Below are 16,438 nucleotides of genomic sequence, written 5' to 3'. Positions count from 1 at the left end.
CCCATGCTGCTCAGTTTCCAATCTCAGCTGTGCTGCCTTGGGAAGGTGCTGAGCAAAGGTTAGATGCCTCCCCATAGAAGGGGAGGTGGAATTGGAGGGACTGTGGACCCCAAGATATTTTATGCTTCTACAGATGTCAGGCTCATAGTGGCACTGGCTGAGGCTCCAAACAGATTACTTGCCTGCCCTTTTGGCCACAGAGGTAAGTGGCTTAGAGGAACCGGGGGACTGAGGAGAAAAATAAATGAAATTCATACTCTCAAAATTTTTTAAAACTATATCATATATACTATATCGTATGTGAACCAGTAAAACCGCTGAAAGTAACAACCATGTAAGAGTAAAATACCTGTCCCGTGATGCTGTAATCCTTCAGGTCGAACCTCACAATCAGCTGTTATACCCTTTCTCCTACGTCACACCGCCTCAACCCCACAACCTCGCTCAGCGCGCCCAGCGCATAACGGTAAGAAAACAAAGTTTAATTACTTTTTAAGTCATTCAAAGTATATATTATATAAAATAACAAAGATGGGGAGGGAATAATGAGGCTTTCCAATCTTCTGAGGTTCAGATGGTTTCACAGTCCTAATGACAACATCTAGATCCCTTGATTTGGAACAGAGCCTTGTAAAGACCTGTTTTGCATCAATTAATCTACACATGACTGATAGTTGACCCATCTTAACCTATATATAGAGGAAAATTATGTTTTGTCACAATGTGCTGTTAACATGGTAAATAGAGAGAGAACATTGTTTATGTTTTCACTTTTAGTGAAATTGCAAAGGCATTGTAAAATAATGTATTTAAAGTCTTGCTAAAAATAATGATTAGAGGAAATCTTTACCTATGGTTGCACCACTATTATTGTACAACCAACAGAGGAAATCTCCTTTAGTTGGTCTTGGTCTGATGGTGCTCACTTCATATTTCTGTGGTTCCATTCTCAAGACTTGATTTTGGCAGGCACATGCATTTTGCAACTTTTCAGCCATGACTTCAGGTGAAATGCCTTATAGAAGCTGAACATCTCACCTAAGCAAAAGGTGGCATTTCATCTTCCTCACCACAGGTCACCTCCTGCTGGCTTAATGAGGAGTAGCATTGTCACTAGGAAGGGGCAAAGCCAAATGTTTCTCTATTTACCTAGTTGGTTTAAATAGAGCTTAAAGAATAAAAACAAGAATAATTCAGAAAGTTAGGCTCATGCTATAAGGAAAAAAGTCACAAAAAGGAATTTGTTTTTAGTGGAGAAAAGGAATTTGAAGGAAACATCAAGAAGCATGAACAATGTAGAACAAAGGATGTCACCTAAACTATAAACAGATTTGAAAGACAAGTGTGGTTATTTTGTAAGGTTAAACATTTGAATGCTTTCTTTCTCAGTGCAGCAGAAATGTAAAATGTTCAATACAAGTACTTACTACTTTTTAAAAGCAACTCCAAGAAAACACAGCAAGATGCTTACAAAAAAAACAGATTTATTTCTGTCTTCTTAAAATGTTTTATCATTTATTACCTCCCTCAGGGCATTAATTAAACTGGCCAAATCCACATGGTATAAGCTATAAGTTATTTAAAAGAAAGAAAATCAAGCTGAGTGACCTTCCTCATGAAATATTTTTCCTATGTTTAAAATAAACCTAGAAGAGTACCAATAAAGGAAAAGTTTGTTAAATTATATGTATATCTGGACCTTTTAACTGGTTGAACAAATATTGTATTCCAAATCAATCAGAAACTGGTATTAAAGATGAGAAATTACAGTGGCTAGGAAAGTACCATCAATACAAACCACATATCCATCTAAAAGGTGCATTTTTAAAATGTTGCTGCAAAGTAGGAAACATTTTCAGTTTAATTTTGTCCTTCACATTTTGAAGATCTGATATTTAAAGTCCAGAAACCATCAGAGAATCACCAAACTGATATCAGGAAATCAGCATTGTTGTCCTTCTGGAACCCTATCTTTATCCAGTTATGGTTTGAAACCAACTTCTATTAGTTGAGTACTGGATATTCGGTTGACAAATACCGAAGCTCAAATGACCAACCACTCCTGACAAACATGCAAGAATGAAAAGAATGATGATCTTCAACTCTGTCCACTAGCTTTGGTGGTCTCAAATGATGGAAACTTTTAAAAACTGTACAACTTAAATTAATTACATATTGTTTAAGTTAATGAACACATAAAGGGAATTCATTTTTCAAGAGAATATGAGGAAATAGAATCCGTGTTTTAGTTTGGATGGAATTCTGAAGCTTTATGCAATATGTACCTGCAACATGTTGCTCTTGATATAGCAGCTGTCCATATTTGGTCAGTTAGGAAAAGACAATATATGATCAGTTTGGAGCCCTGGAACATTAGTATGATACCAAAACTCTGATTCTGATTCTTTTTGCCCTTTTTTGTTTTATTTTGTACAGCGGAACCTACCAGACAACAGACAAACAAACGAAGAAAGAGGAAGAATTCAGCAAGCAGCACCTCAAACAGCAGTGTAGGAAATACCAACAGTACAAACAGCAAGAAAAAGAGCCCTGCAGGGAACTTCAGTCTCTCCAGTCAGGTACCTGTAAGCATCTCCTTTCACTATTGTGTTCGGACTGTGATAACTTATCCATTAGTTGCTCCAACAAAAATACACTGTTGATAGGATTGTACTGAACATCTTTATTGTGCCTGCCTTTCTAAGTAATCTTTATATGCTAAGAATCAGAAAATAATTCAAATGTAATTACAACCTGTCACATTCTCATCTAGCTCTGCCCAGGTCTCTTTCAACTCAAGTCTTCTAAATCAGTCTTCTCCAATAGTGTGTGTCTGGTATATTGTTTTGTTCCATCAGCACCTATGCTTTATATGAAATAAATTATTCCCAAGCTCATAAGACTGAGTGGAAAACAAAAATAACTTTGTAACAGCAAAAATGGCTTGGTAACGTTGTAGATTCTGTAATCCTTTCTTCTCTAAAATAAGCGCTTTGTAAAAATAAACATGGTATACAAAACCACAGTTGTGAAAAGTGGTAGCATGTGATAATATCAGTCTAGTGCTGATTTTTTTCTTCCACGTGTCTGCTTTTACTTCTTCAATAATCTCAAATAGGTGACTCACCAATCTCAAATTCTAGCTCCCAAATAAGACAATGTGCTCCACATTGATTTAGCACGGTTTAAAAATAAGGGTTGAACTGCAAAGTTCTTAAAAATACAAAAATGATGGAACTCCCCCAAGCCTGCTCCTCAATATCTTCATGTTCCACAGTGATATCTGAATCCAGAAATTAGCATTCAAATACTATCCTGAAACCAGCTGCATCTCATGCATTTACTACCTTCAATAAATCCCAAGCAGTTTTAAAAGATTGTAACAAGACACAACAGAGCACTTAAAAGAAAGACGCACAGGCAAACATTAAAAACTGAAAAAAAACTAAAATTATTTTTTTAATAAGAGGCTCCAACAATGTAATCGAGACCCACGGTATCCTCCCTCCTCTGGCAGCAGCTCCAGCAGGGCTTCATCCACGTCCTTCAGGACAACGTCTCCCCCGTGGTGGCTCCTCCTGAAATGCCAGCGTCCTCTTCGCACAGTTCAACACAACGGCTCCACATGACATCCTAGATGTCGTCTTCCACTGCTCCAGAACAGGTAAATCCCCAGAAATACAGTAGGGACAAAGAGAGAGAAAATGGTTTTTATTTTAAAATATATTCACTCAGCATGTAGCTGAGAAATACACACAAGAAATTCCCAAATTACATCCCCCTCTCCCATAATGGGATAGCTCGTCTAAGCCAGTGTAGTTGGGTGCTCTAATTCGATCTAGCATCTTTAGGAAAACAGAAACAACAATTGTATTCATACCAGATTTCCGTAAATACAATATAAGAAGGCCCAAGGAGCTTCACAGAGAGTTGCAATGCATAGTATGACATCAAGCCGCAAGAAAGCTGTTAGGGTATTTGAGCAGGATTTGCCAAAGTGGTAGATATTCAGGAGCACTTCTTAGGAGAAAAGAAGGTAGGAGGGTGTAAAGATTTAGGAACGGAGTTCCAGAGTTTAGGTCTTGGCTGCTGAAGGAAGACAATTAATGCAGGCATGATAAAAATTGTTAAGGTCAAAAGATCAGAATTAAATGACCATAAATTTATTGGATGACTGTGGAGCTGGAGGAGATTACAGAGATAGAGACAAGACTGTGCAGGGATTTGAAAACTAGCGATGAGAATTTTAAAATTGAGGCATTGCAAAATCAGGACCAATATAGGTCATAAAGACCCAGATGATGGTTGAATGGAACTTGGCGCAAGTTAGCACATGGAGATTTGAATGACCTCAAGTTTACAGAAAGTAGAACTTTAGAGTGTGGCTTGAAGTCAAGAATAGAGGTAACTGACATGGGTGTGGGTTTAAGCAGTGGATGACTTGGTATAGGAAGGACTTAGGTAATGTTACAGAAATGGGAACAGATGATCTTAAGAAACACAGCAAACCTTATGGCACAGAGGAGGCCTTTCAGTCCATATGTGTATTCCAACAAAAAATAATTATCTAGCCCAATTATTTATTATTGCTCTTGGTCTGCAACCTAGTCGGTTATGGTCCCTCATGTGCATACCCATGTGACGGGGATGTGTGGTTGGGAGCTCCTCTTGGGGTCAGCTATGCCATTGTGCTTATGAACAGTCTGGTTCAACCTCAGAGTATCAGAATGGTAGCAAGATGGTGGTGGTACTAGCATTTCGGTTCAGAGGGCCTGACTAATGCACTGGAGCCATGAATTCAAATCTCACCTTGACAGCTGGAGAATTCTGATTCAATATCTGTACTAAAAGATGTGAGTCTTATTCATGTTGAAGTTACTGAATTGTTGTAAAAAACCCATCTGACTCACTATTTTCTTTCAAGGAAGGAAATCTGCCATCCCTACTTATTCTGGGTCATTTGTGACTCCAAATACACAGCTTTGCGGTTGACTGTTAGTTGCCCCCTGAGATGAACTAGCAAGTCAGTCAGTTTGTTAAATCCATCCTGAAGGTATAAAAGACAACCTACCCAGTCAACGCTTTAAAGTTCTCCTTACTAACGACTGGGATTTATGCCAAAATGGGAAGAGCTGTTCCACAAATAGTCGAACGACAGTCTGACATAAGTTATACTCATCCAATCATACTCTACAGATATTACTCATACCTTGCTGTCCAGCCAATGTCCCAGACTTCTCCATTGTCATCTCTGGGCCTTTGTTTTGCTGCATCAGCAAGACAGACCCATCAGAGATGGTGGCACAGTGATACACAGCCAGGAGAGTATTGCCTCAGGTTCTCTAACATTAAATCCAGGCCTGAACATTGACGCCACAACCCGTGAAATCTCATGGCTTCAGGTCAAAAGCAGAAAGGAGATTTCCTCCTGATTATTACCTACCAGCCACTTCAGCTGATAAATCAGCTTCCTGTTGATACTGCTTCATGTTGAATGCCATTTGGAAGAGTCACTGAGAGAAGAAAGGGCACAGAATGTATAGTGGATATGGAACTTCCGTATAACCACTAAGCTGAGTGGTGCTGTTATTGACCGAGACATTTCAGGAATTATTTGCTAAACTGGGCCTAGTTTAGACAATTGGTGAGAGAACAATCTCCCATCCATGTCCTCACCAATCCACCTGTTGCAAATGGAATCAATAGGACTAACTATCACATGTCCTTGTGGAGGCAGACTCACTTTGACACTAGGGATGTCCTCTATGTTGTGTGATATTATCACCATTCAAAAGGAAATAGACTCAGTATCAGCAACTCAAAACTGTCTAAAGGTGAAGGGCTGTGAGCCATAGACAACAGAAGAACTGTATTCAGCCTCGTTTCCTGGTACATTCCTCACTCTGCCATTACTATCAAATCAGGGTATCAACCATGGGAGCAGCACCCTGCATACATAAAAATGAGGTGCCAATCTGGTGTAGTTACAGCACAGGATTACATTGCAAGTCCAACAGATGAGGAAACTGAACTGAGGAAGGGTTACTCCACCAAAATGTTAACTCTGAGTTCTCTCCACGGTTGCTGCCAGACCTGTTGAGATAGTTAATGTATTGGTTCTAAACTTTTAAAAATCCCTTGATGTGGGGATGGTCCCATTAGATTGAACGATAGCAAATTTAACTCCTTTATTCAAAAAGTGAGGGAGACAGAAAGCATTAAACTACAGTTCAGTTAGCTTAAAATATGTCATAGGTTAATCTGTCATAGAAGTTATTATTTAAAAACTTATAGCGGACCACTTAGATAAGTTCAAGGTAATCAGAGAGAGTCAGCATGATTTTGTGAAAGGGAAATCATGATTGACCAATCTGTTGGAATTCTTTGAAGAGGACATGTGCTATGGTAAAGGGGAGCTGTGGGTGAATTGTACTTGGATTTCCAGAAGGCACTTGATAAGGTGCCACATCAAAGGTTATTGTGAAAAAGGAAAGCTGATAGTGTAGGGGGTAACATATAGCATGGATAGAAGGTTGGCTGACTAACAGGAATCAGAGAGTAGACATAAATGGATCTTTTTCACGTTGGGAAGATGTAGTGAATGGTATGCCAAAGGAATCGATGCTGGTTCCTCAACTGGTTCCAATTTATATAAATGACATAAGTGAAGGGATGGAAGGTATGATTTCCAAGTTCACTGACAACACAAAGATAGGTAGGAAAGTTGGTTATGAAGAGGATGTTATCATTTATTGCGAAGGGAATTGAATCTAAAAGTAGGGAGGCTATGCTTTCGCTGTACAGATCACTGATGAAAACTCATCTGGACGATGGTGCAGTTTGGTCACCTTATTGAAGAAAGGATGTAAATTCATTGGAGACAATTCAGTGAAGGTTTACAGAATTATTGCTGAAATGAGAGGGTTGTCTTGAAGAAATATAGGACAGCTGGGCTCACATCCACCGTAATTTAGAAGAGTAAGAGGCAACTTGATATAGAAGATGACAAAGTAGATGTGGCGAGGATGTTTCCTCTTATGGGAGAATCTAGAACAAACATCATAGTTTAAAAATCAGGGATCACCCATTTATAACAGAGATTAGGTGAGTTTTTTTTTCGGAGGACTGCATCTTTGGAAAGCTCTTCCTGAAAAGGTGGTGGAAGCAGCTTCCTTGAGTATTTTTAAGGTAGTTCAAGTGCACTGCTTTGTTCTGGATGGTGTCAAGCTTCTTGAGTGTCTTTGGAGTTGCATTCATCTAGACGAGTGGAGAGTATTCTGTCACACTCTGATTTGTGCCTTTATAGATAGTGAACAGACTTTGGGGAGTCAGGTGGTGAATTACTCATAGCAGGACTCCAGTTAGAAACAAACAAACACACATGCACACACACTACCAACCTCCCTCCCTCCACCATGCACACACCAAAATGTCAAAGTGATCTGCAGATTATCTGCCATTTACTGGAAAAGCAGCTGTCTTTAGAATGCAGTGTCTAGCATAACTTTTCAAACCTGTCTAAGAGATTGCTATTATGTCTTTAATTGCTAGACAGACAGCATTTGGCAAGAGGACCTGTGCTGAACGATGCCTAGCAACAGTCTGTAAGGCTTTTGTTTTGATTTGCCATAGACTTGGCTGCTGTTAGGTCAGTTGGAAAAGGATCTTCAGTTTGGAAATAGCAAATTCTGTCTTGAAAAGTGGGAGTTGGAGGAAGTTGGCAGGAAGGAAACATCTCTGCCTCTCACACTGAGTAAAAGGTAGCCCTTTAAAGAGATATCTCAGTGAAATATTTTCTGGGAACTAGAGCAAGTTCCAGAACTCGGCATTTTTGATCTCCTCTCAAATGTTGAATGCTGCATTATTAATTCAGTCCACAAGCCACCTAAACTTCCACCTAAACTAAGGGTCTTCCATTCTTCTGTGACCAACAGAAAGTTGATCTTATAGAGAAGAAACCAGAGGAAGTGAGAGTGGTCAACTCATTCTGCCCTTTTAGTTGGGACTCTTGGTCAAAACTGCGTTGTTATCTTCCCTATTTTCCCATCCATAATACTTCTTTAGAGCTTTGTCTTGTCCTGTCTGTGTGAAAATGTAAATGTATGTTTAGATTAAAGGAGATATGATTTTATTTTGCACAATAGCTTTGTTGATAATCAGTTTTGCCACTTGTCTAAAGAATGCATTTGTTCTTAATAAACAAGTTATCTCTGAGTTGATTGAACCCAAGTAGCCATTAAGGCACTCAGTGAGATTCATCAACAGGAAGGCTTCACTCCCTTCATGTTCAGCTGGTTTGCAACTGTAAAAGAAAGGGTTTCTTTGAGCTTAAATATTCGTAGCTGCACTAAGCAAATACTGCTTATGGGCTTCTGTTTTCTACTGCATTTAACTATTAATTGTTCGCAGTGTTCTTGTAAGACTCTGTGTCTCCCAGAAGTTCTGCTGAGCCCTAGCCCTGGCCCATCCTGCATCCATTGACTCTCAGGTCTTCTCCTGAGTCCTAACTGCATGGAGCTATCAACCAACTCCTGGGTCTTCTTGCTGAATCCCAACTACACAGAATCAGTGGCCTTCAGTCATCATCCCAACAGCACAACATACAGTACTCCTCTTGCTTTGGAGCTTACTTCTCATTCTCTATCTCCACATCATTTATTAACTGTACATGTCTTTGACTCTTGAAATGTTTTAACTGACCTCTTGGAAACCTTTCAACAAGCCCTAACCTTGTTCCTAGGCATGATTGAGTGTAGTCACCATTGTGCCAATCAAATATAGCATATATTGGATCATTCAGTTCCTTGAATGTTACTACTTACACAGTTTACTGGCTCGCATAGCCCAAATGGGTGCAAACCGAAATGAATTTTATCACAATTGGATGAATACAGCCCCAACACTCAATGCCATCCAAGAGAATGCAGCCTGCTTGATCAGCACACCACATACCACCTTAAACATTCACTCACTCCACCACTAGCGCAGGGTGAGATGCATTGCAATAATTAGCTTTGGCTGCTTTGATACCATTTACCAAAGCTGCAGCTTCTACCACCTATGGTAACAACATGAGCAAATGCTTGGAAACACACCATGTGCAATGCCCTCACCAAATCACTCACCACCCTGACCTAGAACACTATTGCCATTCCTTTGTTGATGCTGGATCAAAATCTTGTCACTTCTATCCTAACAGCATAGCGGTAGTACATAAAATACAAGTACTGCAGAAATTGAAGAAGGTGGCTCCCCCACCCTGCTCAAGGTCAATGACGAATCTCATAAACAAATTAAAAAAAAAACAATTGTTAGGGACAGAAATAGATTTGATGGAAAGGGAGCAAAATTTGTGTTGTGGACCAAAGGCAATTTAATTGTAAGAAATTTCTGCTAATCCGGTACTGGATGTCACACAAGCAGAGACTTTGATAACAGGCAGTGATGAGTTGAGTTAGATGTCATCAGCACATATGGAATGACTCTGAATGATACCAAGAGGGCAGGGTAAGGATGAGAAGTAGGAGGGGGCCAAAGATAGATCCTTGGACAATGTGAGTTAATAGTGCATAAGTGGAAGTGGAAGTCATTTCAGGTGATTCTTAGTCTACAAGTAAATACATCAGAATGGAACGAGCTAATGCAGTTTTGCCCACCTGAAGAGGCATTGGGGAACACCTGGAAGTCTGCAATCAGGTCAAGGAGGGGTGGTTTCCCTTGACACAATATGAAAGAAATTTCAGCCAAGGTTTCTGCTCCTGACCATAAATCTTCATTGTTGAAATTGCATGTAAGTGAACATCAGTGTGAAACTAAAAATATTAACATAAAAAGTATTCATTTGCATATAGTTAATAATTTCTTGGTATAAACAAATTGCTTTCTTAGGACCATCATCATGTTTATTTTGCAATTAATCAATGAGTGAATAACTGAGATATTGGTCCTTAAATAATTCTATGATGATGGTTGAGACCAAGTACCTTCAACTTAGTACAATGATCATCTGGATCAATGTGAAGCCATAGCTAATTATACATGCCTGGTGGACTAGTTTTCACATTCATGATACTGATGGGTTCACTGTTGTTTATGTGATGATCACTTCATTTTATTTCAGTGTTTTAAGCAGCTAGTAGTGACACTTACCAGCTGATTATTTGCTTTCAATGGATTATTGTCACTGAATTTATCAGTTGAATTCTCAGATTTAAACACAAATCAAGTATTTACAAAATGATCAGTGATTTGAATTTGACTAGTCAGCTAGTTAAAGCAATTTAAGACTACATACAAATCAAAGTAACGAGTAGGGCTAACTTGACCATAGCTAAACAGGGGAGGCAACAACTTAGTGTTATAATCTCTAGAATATTAGTCACTAGACTGAGGCAATATTTTGGGGACCTGGGTTCAAATTCAGCCGGAAAAAAAGTCTGAAATTAGGAGTCAAATGATGATGATGATCATGAAACTATTGTTGATTGTTGGAAAATTCCATCTGGTTCACTAATGTCCTTTAGGGAAGGAAACTGTTGTCCTTACCTGGTCTGGCCTACATGTGACTCCAGACCCACAGCAATATGGTTGACACTTAACTGCCCTCTGGGCAAATAGGTTTGGGAAATAAATGCTGGCCTAGCCAGTGATGCTCACATACCGTAAATCGATTATTTAAAAAAAAGACAAAGCAAGCTCTTGGTTTCTTTGGGACATACATATACATGTCTACAGAGACAGTATAAGATAGGACAATGGAGTGGAAGTTTTTCTTTCCAGCAATGCTTCATATCACAACTTGATTGAAAGCAATGTTATTCAAAATCTACAAGGAACCTCCATTTTCCTCAGGTGTGGCAATGTACAGAAAATTAAAGGGGCCAAACCCCCAAAGTTCCCGTGTGTATTCCTGGTGCATTTGGCCTCTCTACCACAAATTTACTATCTGTGTGATGCCAATTACATATGATTTCAGAATTAACAGCAACTTTTGTAACTATAAGTAACACACAAAAGTAAAATAGTATGAATGCTGGAAATAGTCAACAGTTCAGACAGCATCTGTGGAGAAAGAAACCAAATTAATGTCAATAAAAAACAAAAGAACTGCGGATGCTGTAAATCAGGAACAAAAATTGAAGTTGCTGGAAAAGCTCAGCAGGTCTGGCAGCATCTGTGAAGAAACTCTGATTTTTTCTTTACAGATGCTGCCAGACCTACTGAGCTTTTCCAGCAACTTCCGTTTATGTTCCAAATTAACATCAAGTCAGCGATCTTTCGCCAAATCTGAGAAAAGTCAAAAATGTACTAGGTTTTAAGAAAATGGAGGGTGGGGATGGTGGGTGGAGAAAGAACAAAAGATAAGATCTTGTCTTCCCAGTGACTGTTTAAATTTTCCTGGTTCTAATGCCTCCTGTCTTTACTCTCTATATCTCTATCCCACTAAGGTAGTCTGAGGGCTCTCCACTTTTCCTTGTTCATTTCCTACCACTAGCCTCCACTTAACAGAAAGTGTTGTCACACTTAACAACTTCCCATTTAACTCCACTCATCTGCTCCAATGAAACTGTATCAATATTGAGACTTGGATGGGTCCTCACTGTGCATCCCTTTTAGTGAGTGTGGGGAATGTTTCTTGCTCTCCATCTTTTTAAGCCTCCACCCCTTAACTCTTTTTCTGGTACACTAATAACAATAATTTTCTAGTCTCAGCCAGAACTGAAATGTTTCATCAATTTTATTTCCAATTTGCACCGTTGTCTTACCTTCGCATCGTCCAACTCGGACACTTTCCTTCCACAAATTCTCTGTCTCCATTTCTGATGATAGGCTATCAACAAATATCCACAATAAGCCCACAGCAAGTTCTACAACACTATCTCACACCCTGCATTTTTCATTACATTCTGCTAATTTCGTTGTCTCCGTCATGCCTGTTCAGATGTGACTCACTGGCATTTCTGATATGTGTTTATATTTCCTCAACAAAGTATTATCCACCCATCTTAATTGACACGATCCGTGACTGTCCCATTTCCCACATTTCAGCGCTTACCCATTCCCTACCTCCATTCCAGTATCAGGGTAGAGAACCTCTTATCCTCATCATCTGTGTCACGAGTTTCTGTATTTAATGAATCTTCTTTCACTACTTCTGCCACCTCCAGCATTATTACAGCAACAGATAAATCCCTTGCCATCCCCTCCCAAGGGGGATGCAGTGACCATTCTTCCATTACACACTGGTCCACTCTTTACCAATCCTGAACACCCTTTCGCCTTCCCAAGGCGCTTCCATGCAAATTCTGGAGATGCAGCACTCACCCTCTTATCTCCCATTCCTTTGTTCAAAGGCACTAAACACTTCTCCCAGATTCAGTGGTGACTTGTACGTATGTCCTTCATTTTACTGTACTCCATCCACCGCTCAAAATGTGACCTGCTGTATGATGAGTGATCATAAGCAGAATCAGGGTGAGGGATAAACAAGCCATGCCATTTCCCAGGACAGTGGCTGCCAAAAGGTGATTTAAAATGTCTAATATGAATGGGTGGGTTGGGTGAGGTATGAAGGTATGGTGGCAGATGCGTGGGATGGAATGTAGTTATATTAATAGGACAGCAGGTAGATAGGTGGCAGTTGGGTAAGGTTTTTGGGTAGAAGGTGGTAGATGAGTAGAGTCGAAGGTGGGTAGGGTAATCAAGTTAGGAGGGGTTGTCAGTTTTGGGGCTAGTTAGTCAAGGTGGTAGTTAGGCAGTGGGGAGTATTCTGATCAGGTCAGTGCGATAGTTGGGTGGTGGGACTTAGGTTGTTAGATCCTTTATGCTCCTGCTTTTCAAAAATTGTCTCAAAAGCCACCAAATTCTGATAACTGTGTATGAAACAGGTTTATTTTATCTTCCTGTTTCATTTGTCCTGGATTAATCTTAAACCTTCATCCTTTCTTGTTACCAATTTTCATCACTAAAAGTCTTGGGATATTCTTCAGTTCCTCTGTTTTCCATCTCTTTTCTGGTAAAAATATATTCCAAAATTAATATCACAGCTATCACTTCTAAATGTCAGTGTTATTCTGGAAAATCTTTTCTGGACTCTTTGAATGGCTGACATCCTTGCTGTAAGAGTTTGCACACACCAATGCCCTAAAAAAATTCAATAGCGCTTCATTGATTTTTATTCACTACCATTACAAATAGAACTCAGAATCCCTTGAGCCTTTGTTATACCATCCTCTGCTCAGATTCCCACCTTTACAAATCCATGCATCTGGCACCACTAGATTTGAGTTCATCATTCCTTCTAATACTCATAATTTATAATATATTTGCTCTCATTTTCTAACTATGATTTCCATTACCTTTCACGTAATATTTCTGCTTTTTTGTAGAAAGCCCATTATCCAATTATAGCACGGGAAGATCTCACAAATAGCAAGTTAGATAGATCACTAACTAATTTATTTTTGTGGTGTTAGCTAAAGGGTAAATGTGGGATAATGTGCTTTCACCTGAACAAGCAGACAGACTATGATTTAATATCACTTCTGGAAAATGGCACCTCCAAACAGTCCCTCAGTATGGTGCTTAAGTATCAATCAATATTTATGTTCTGAAATCTCTAGATTCATCATTTTATGTGCCTGTGGTAAGGGTGCTACAACCACTGAGCTAGACAGACCAAACAGAAGCTTTGAAAGTTGAGGAAGTTCTGGTTACAGCAAGAAAGGGAAATACAGATTGAAGCAACTGCATTTGATTTGTGATTTTGAGCCTACTTGGACTATGAACCTTTGGGGTGTGTTTCTATATTGAGTAGAATGTTGATGGAAAAAAGGCAAATAAATTGTCAGATTCCTTTAAACACATTAGTTAATGTAACCATTATACCCTTTTATCATGAGATAGCATTTAGGCTGGAGAGGGTGGGTGCAAAATAAGCATTGTAGATATTACGGAAATCTGCTAAAAGTGTTTAAATAGCAATTGCACTTCTCATTCTACAACCAGTCTTTTTATTATTGAGAAAATTAAGTGAGGAACCAAGAATGTATTATCAAAGAATAAAACTGACCAGGTTCAATCAAAGCATTCAAGCGGACTGTATGAATAAAAACAATGTGCAGGGTTAAGAGGAAAAGGGGAGAATGGCACTAAATCGTAATGCTGATCTGGAGAATTGATACAGACATGATGGGGGGAATGGCCTTCACCTGCACCATAACAATTCTGCGATTCTGCAAAGCAAGTCAAATTCTACTAATCAATGGACATTAGCTTGTGTTTTCATTATCTGTACAGTACCTTCTAAGTGGAAGGGAATACTGAAAAAAGGGAGCTCCACAGTTTTAATATTCTGGAAATAGGCAATGATACGTCATGACCAGTCATTAGTTACTCCACAAAAGAAAGACTTTTAATCTGCTTTTGGTTGTAAAAAATGTCCATGATGAGTCTCTGTTGTCGGTCGTATTACTGCTGTTTGCAGATTGTCAGTGTGAATGAACTGGTTCAGGTGCTAGTGGGTATTATTGAGGGTAGCAGGCCTTTCATGTTCTATTTTATTTTTACAGCGTGTATTCTTTAAAACAATCTTTTGTTTACATCATATCTTTTTGTAACTCAGTGTCCCTACATATTTTTCTGATTAGCTGCAGTGCTTGCTTGCCCACATGTATTAATTTTTTTTCTCTGTTAATGAGATGAGTAGGTTTATTCATCAGTGTATTGCTAATTAGTAAGAGGCTGTCTTCCTCCATGCTGACATTCTGTTTATTATAACAGCTGGGCAAATTGGAACATTTTCTGCACAGATTGTTGTACAGTTCCAATATGTTTATAGGTGACAGACTCTTTGGTAACAGATGGTAAATTTAAGGCTTGTTGGCAATCAGCAGGTTTTTGCTAATGACTTAATTACCTATGCAAATTATCTCATTAGTATGTGCATTGTTATCTCTCTTTAAAAAAACTCTACCTAAATTAATTACAGTAATCAAGCAGTGGAACAAACACTAGATTGCTGGTGGCTGGAGAATTGAACGTCTTGCCAACTTTGGGAACAAGCTGATGGATTGCACAAATAAACCTGTTCAGCAGTTAATCATTCTCAGAGATGCAGAATTTCACTCCTGGACATTTGTAGCAGTTCAGAAGGTTAATACCCTATCATTCTTACACCCTCACCTCCATGCCAGCCTTGTAATCACTAGTTAGTGTATTTACTTTTTTATTTTAACCTTCAAAATGCACATTAATGCAGGAATGAGAATCCATTTATTGTTGTTAAATGTTTTTTGCTGAAAGGGAGAAATTATTTATGTTGTAAAGGGTTTTATGTATTACTGATTCCTTTTGCTTATTGAGTACTACGTTTGTGGGTGGCCTTTTCTTTCCTTGGGCAATATAAAACTAATTTCTCAGTATTTTATTCCATTCCATCATTCCACATTATACCAGTGCACAGTGCCATGCATGGTATAATCCCATAATCCTGCACTAGTGACTTACAAATTTCAGATATGGGATCATGGACTTGTATTGAATGAAGGAGGCAAGGCACTGGCTGGCAATGAATAATGATGAACTGAATGATGAATCACACTTTGTACTCTTACAAAAATCATAATTCTCAAGTTTTGACTGGCACAAGTATGGATGAGAGTGGATTATTAGCCAGAAACTTATCTGGAGAAGGCATTAAGATAGGAGGAGGAACAATGAAACATTTTTTAAAAATGTTATATCTGTATTGTTACAGTCACATCATTGTAGATCAACAATTTTTCCTGCTGTTTATAAATTTAAAATTTTGATGGTACGATCTTTGACGAAACTATCTACTCAGAATCCCCATATCCTTTAAATTATTTTTGTTTTATAATACCAATGCATTTCCCATTTCAATAATTACAAAATGTCCCTATCTTCTCCATTTAATGATAACTTTGTCTTCCTAATTAATTGCCAGTTTTCCACTTGATTCTCACTACATTTTTGAGATTCCTTTTCGTCTTTAATCACCTTTGAGCTCCTGATTTAAAATCTTTCAGTAAAGAATCAGAATTTTATTTACTGGAGAGTGGAAAGGGTGCAAGATTTCCTGAAAATGTGGAAGAGAAATGTGGCTGGAGAAACTGGATCCTTTCAGAAACTTACTGGCAGGACCTCAATTCTTTTTTTGGATTTGTTTCTCACATGGCAGCCAACCCAACTGACAGTCTGCCTGGTAGCTGGGAGGAGAAATCATTGGCAGTGGGACAGTGAGTAACTGAGATGGGAAGGTTAACTATGGTGGCAGGTGGGTCAGGAGGGAGAATCAACATCACCACAGAGGAAAGCAAGGAGAGGATTGAATATCACGGCAGAAGGTGATGAAACTGGTACAGAGATAGTAGGAACTGCAGATGCTGGAGAATCTGAGATAACAAGGTGTAGAGCT

General features: G+C 38.9%; 1 protein-coding gene across 1 annotated transcript in view; it reads left to right on the top strand.

The window, feature by feature from the left end:
- Positions 1-15,042, top strand: part of ldb2a (LIM domain binding 2a) — a 139,845-nt gene extending 124,803 nt beyond the window's left edge. The window contains exons 8-11 of the mRNA XM_048602988.1: positions 377-466; positions 2,437-2,585; positions 3,468-3,664; positions 14,990-15,042. Of these exons, the coding sequence (XP_048458945.1) occupies positions 377-466; positions 2,437-2,585; positions 3,468-3,629 (401 nt within the window). The 3' untranslated portion in view covers positions 3,630-3,664; positions 14,990-15,042. The remainder of the gene's footprint in view (positions 1-376; positions 467-2,436; positions 2,586-3,467; positions 3,665-14,989) is intronic.
- The last annotated feature ends 1,396 nt before the right edge of the window (positions 15,043-16,438 follow it).

This window comes from Rhincodon typus, chromosome 1 (genome assembly GCF_021869965.1).
Source record: "Rhincodon typus isolate 14 chromosome 1, sRhiTyp1.1, whole genome shotgun sequence".
Classification (NCBI taxonomy): domain Eukaryota; kingdom Metazoa; phylum Chordata; class Chondrichthyes; order Orectolobiformes; family Rhincodontidae; genus Rhincodon; species Rhincodon typus.
This window is presented reverse-complemented; position numbering and strand designations above follow the sequence as displayed.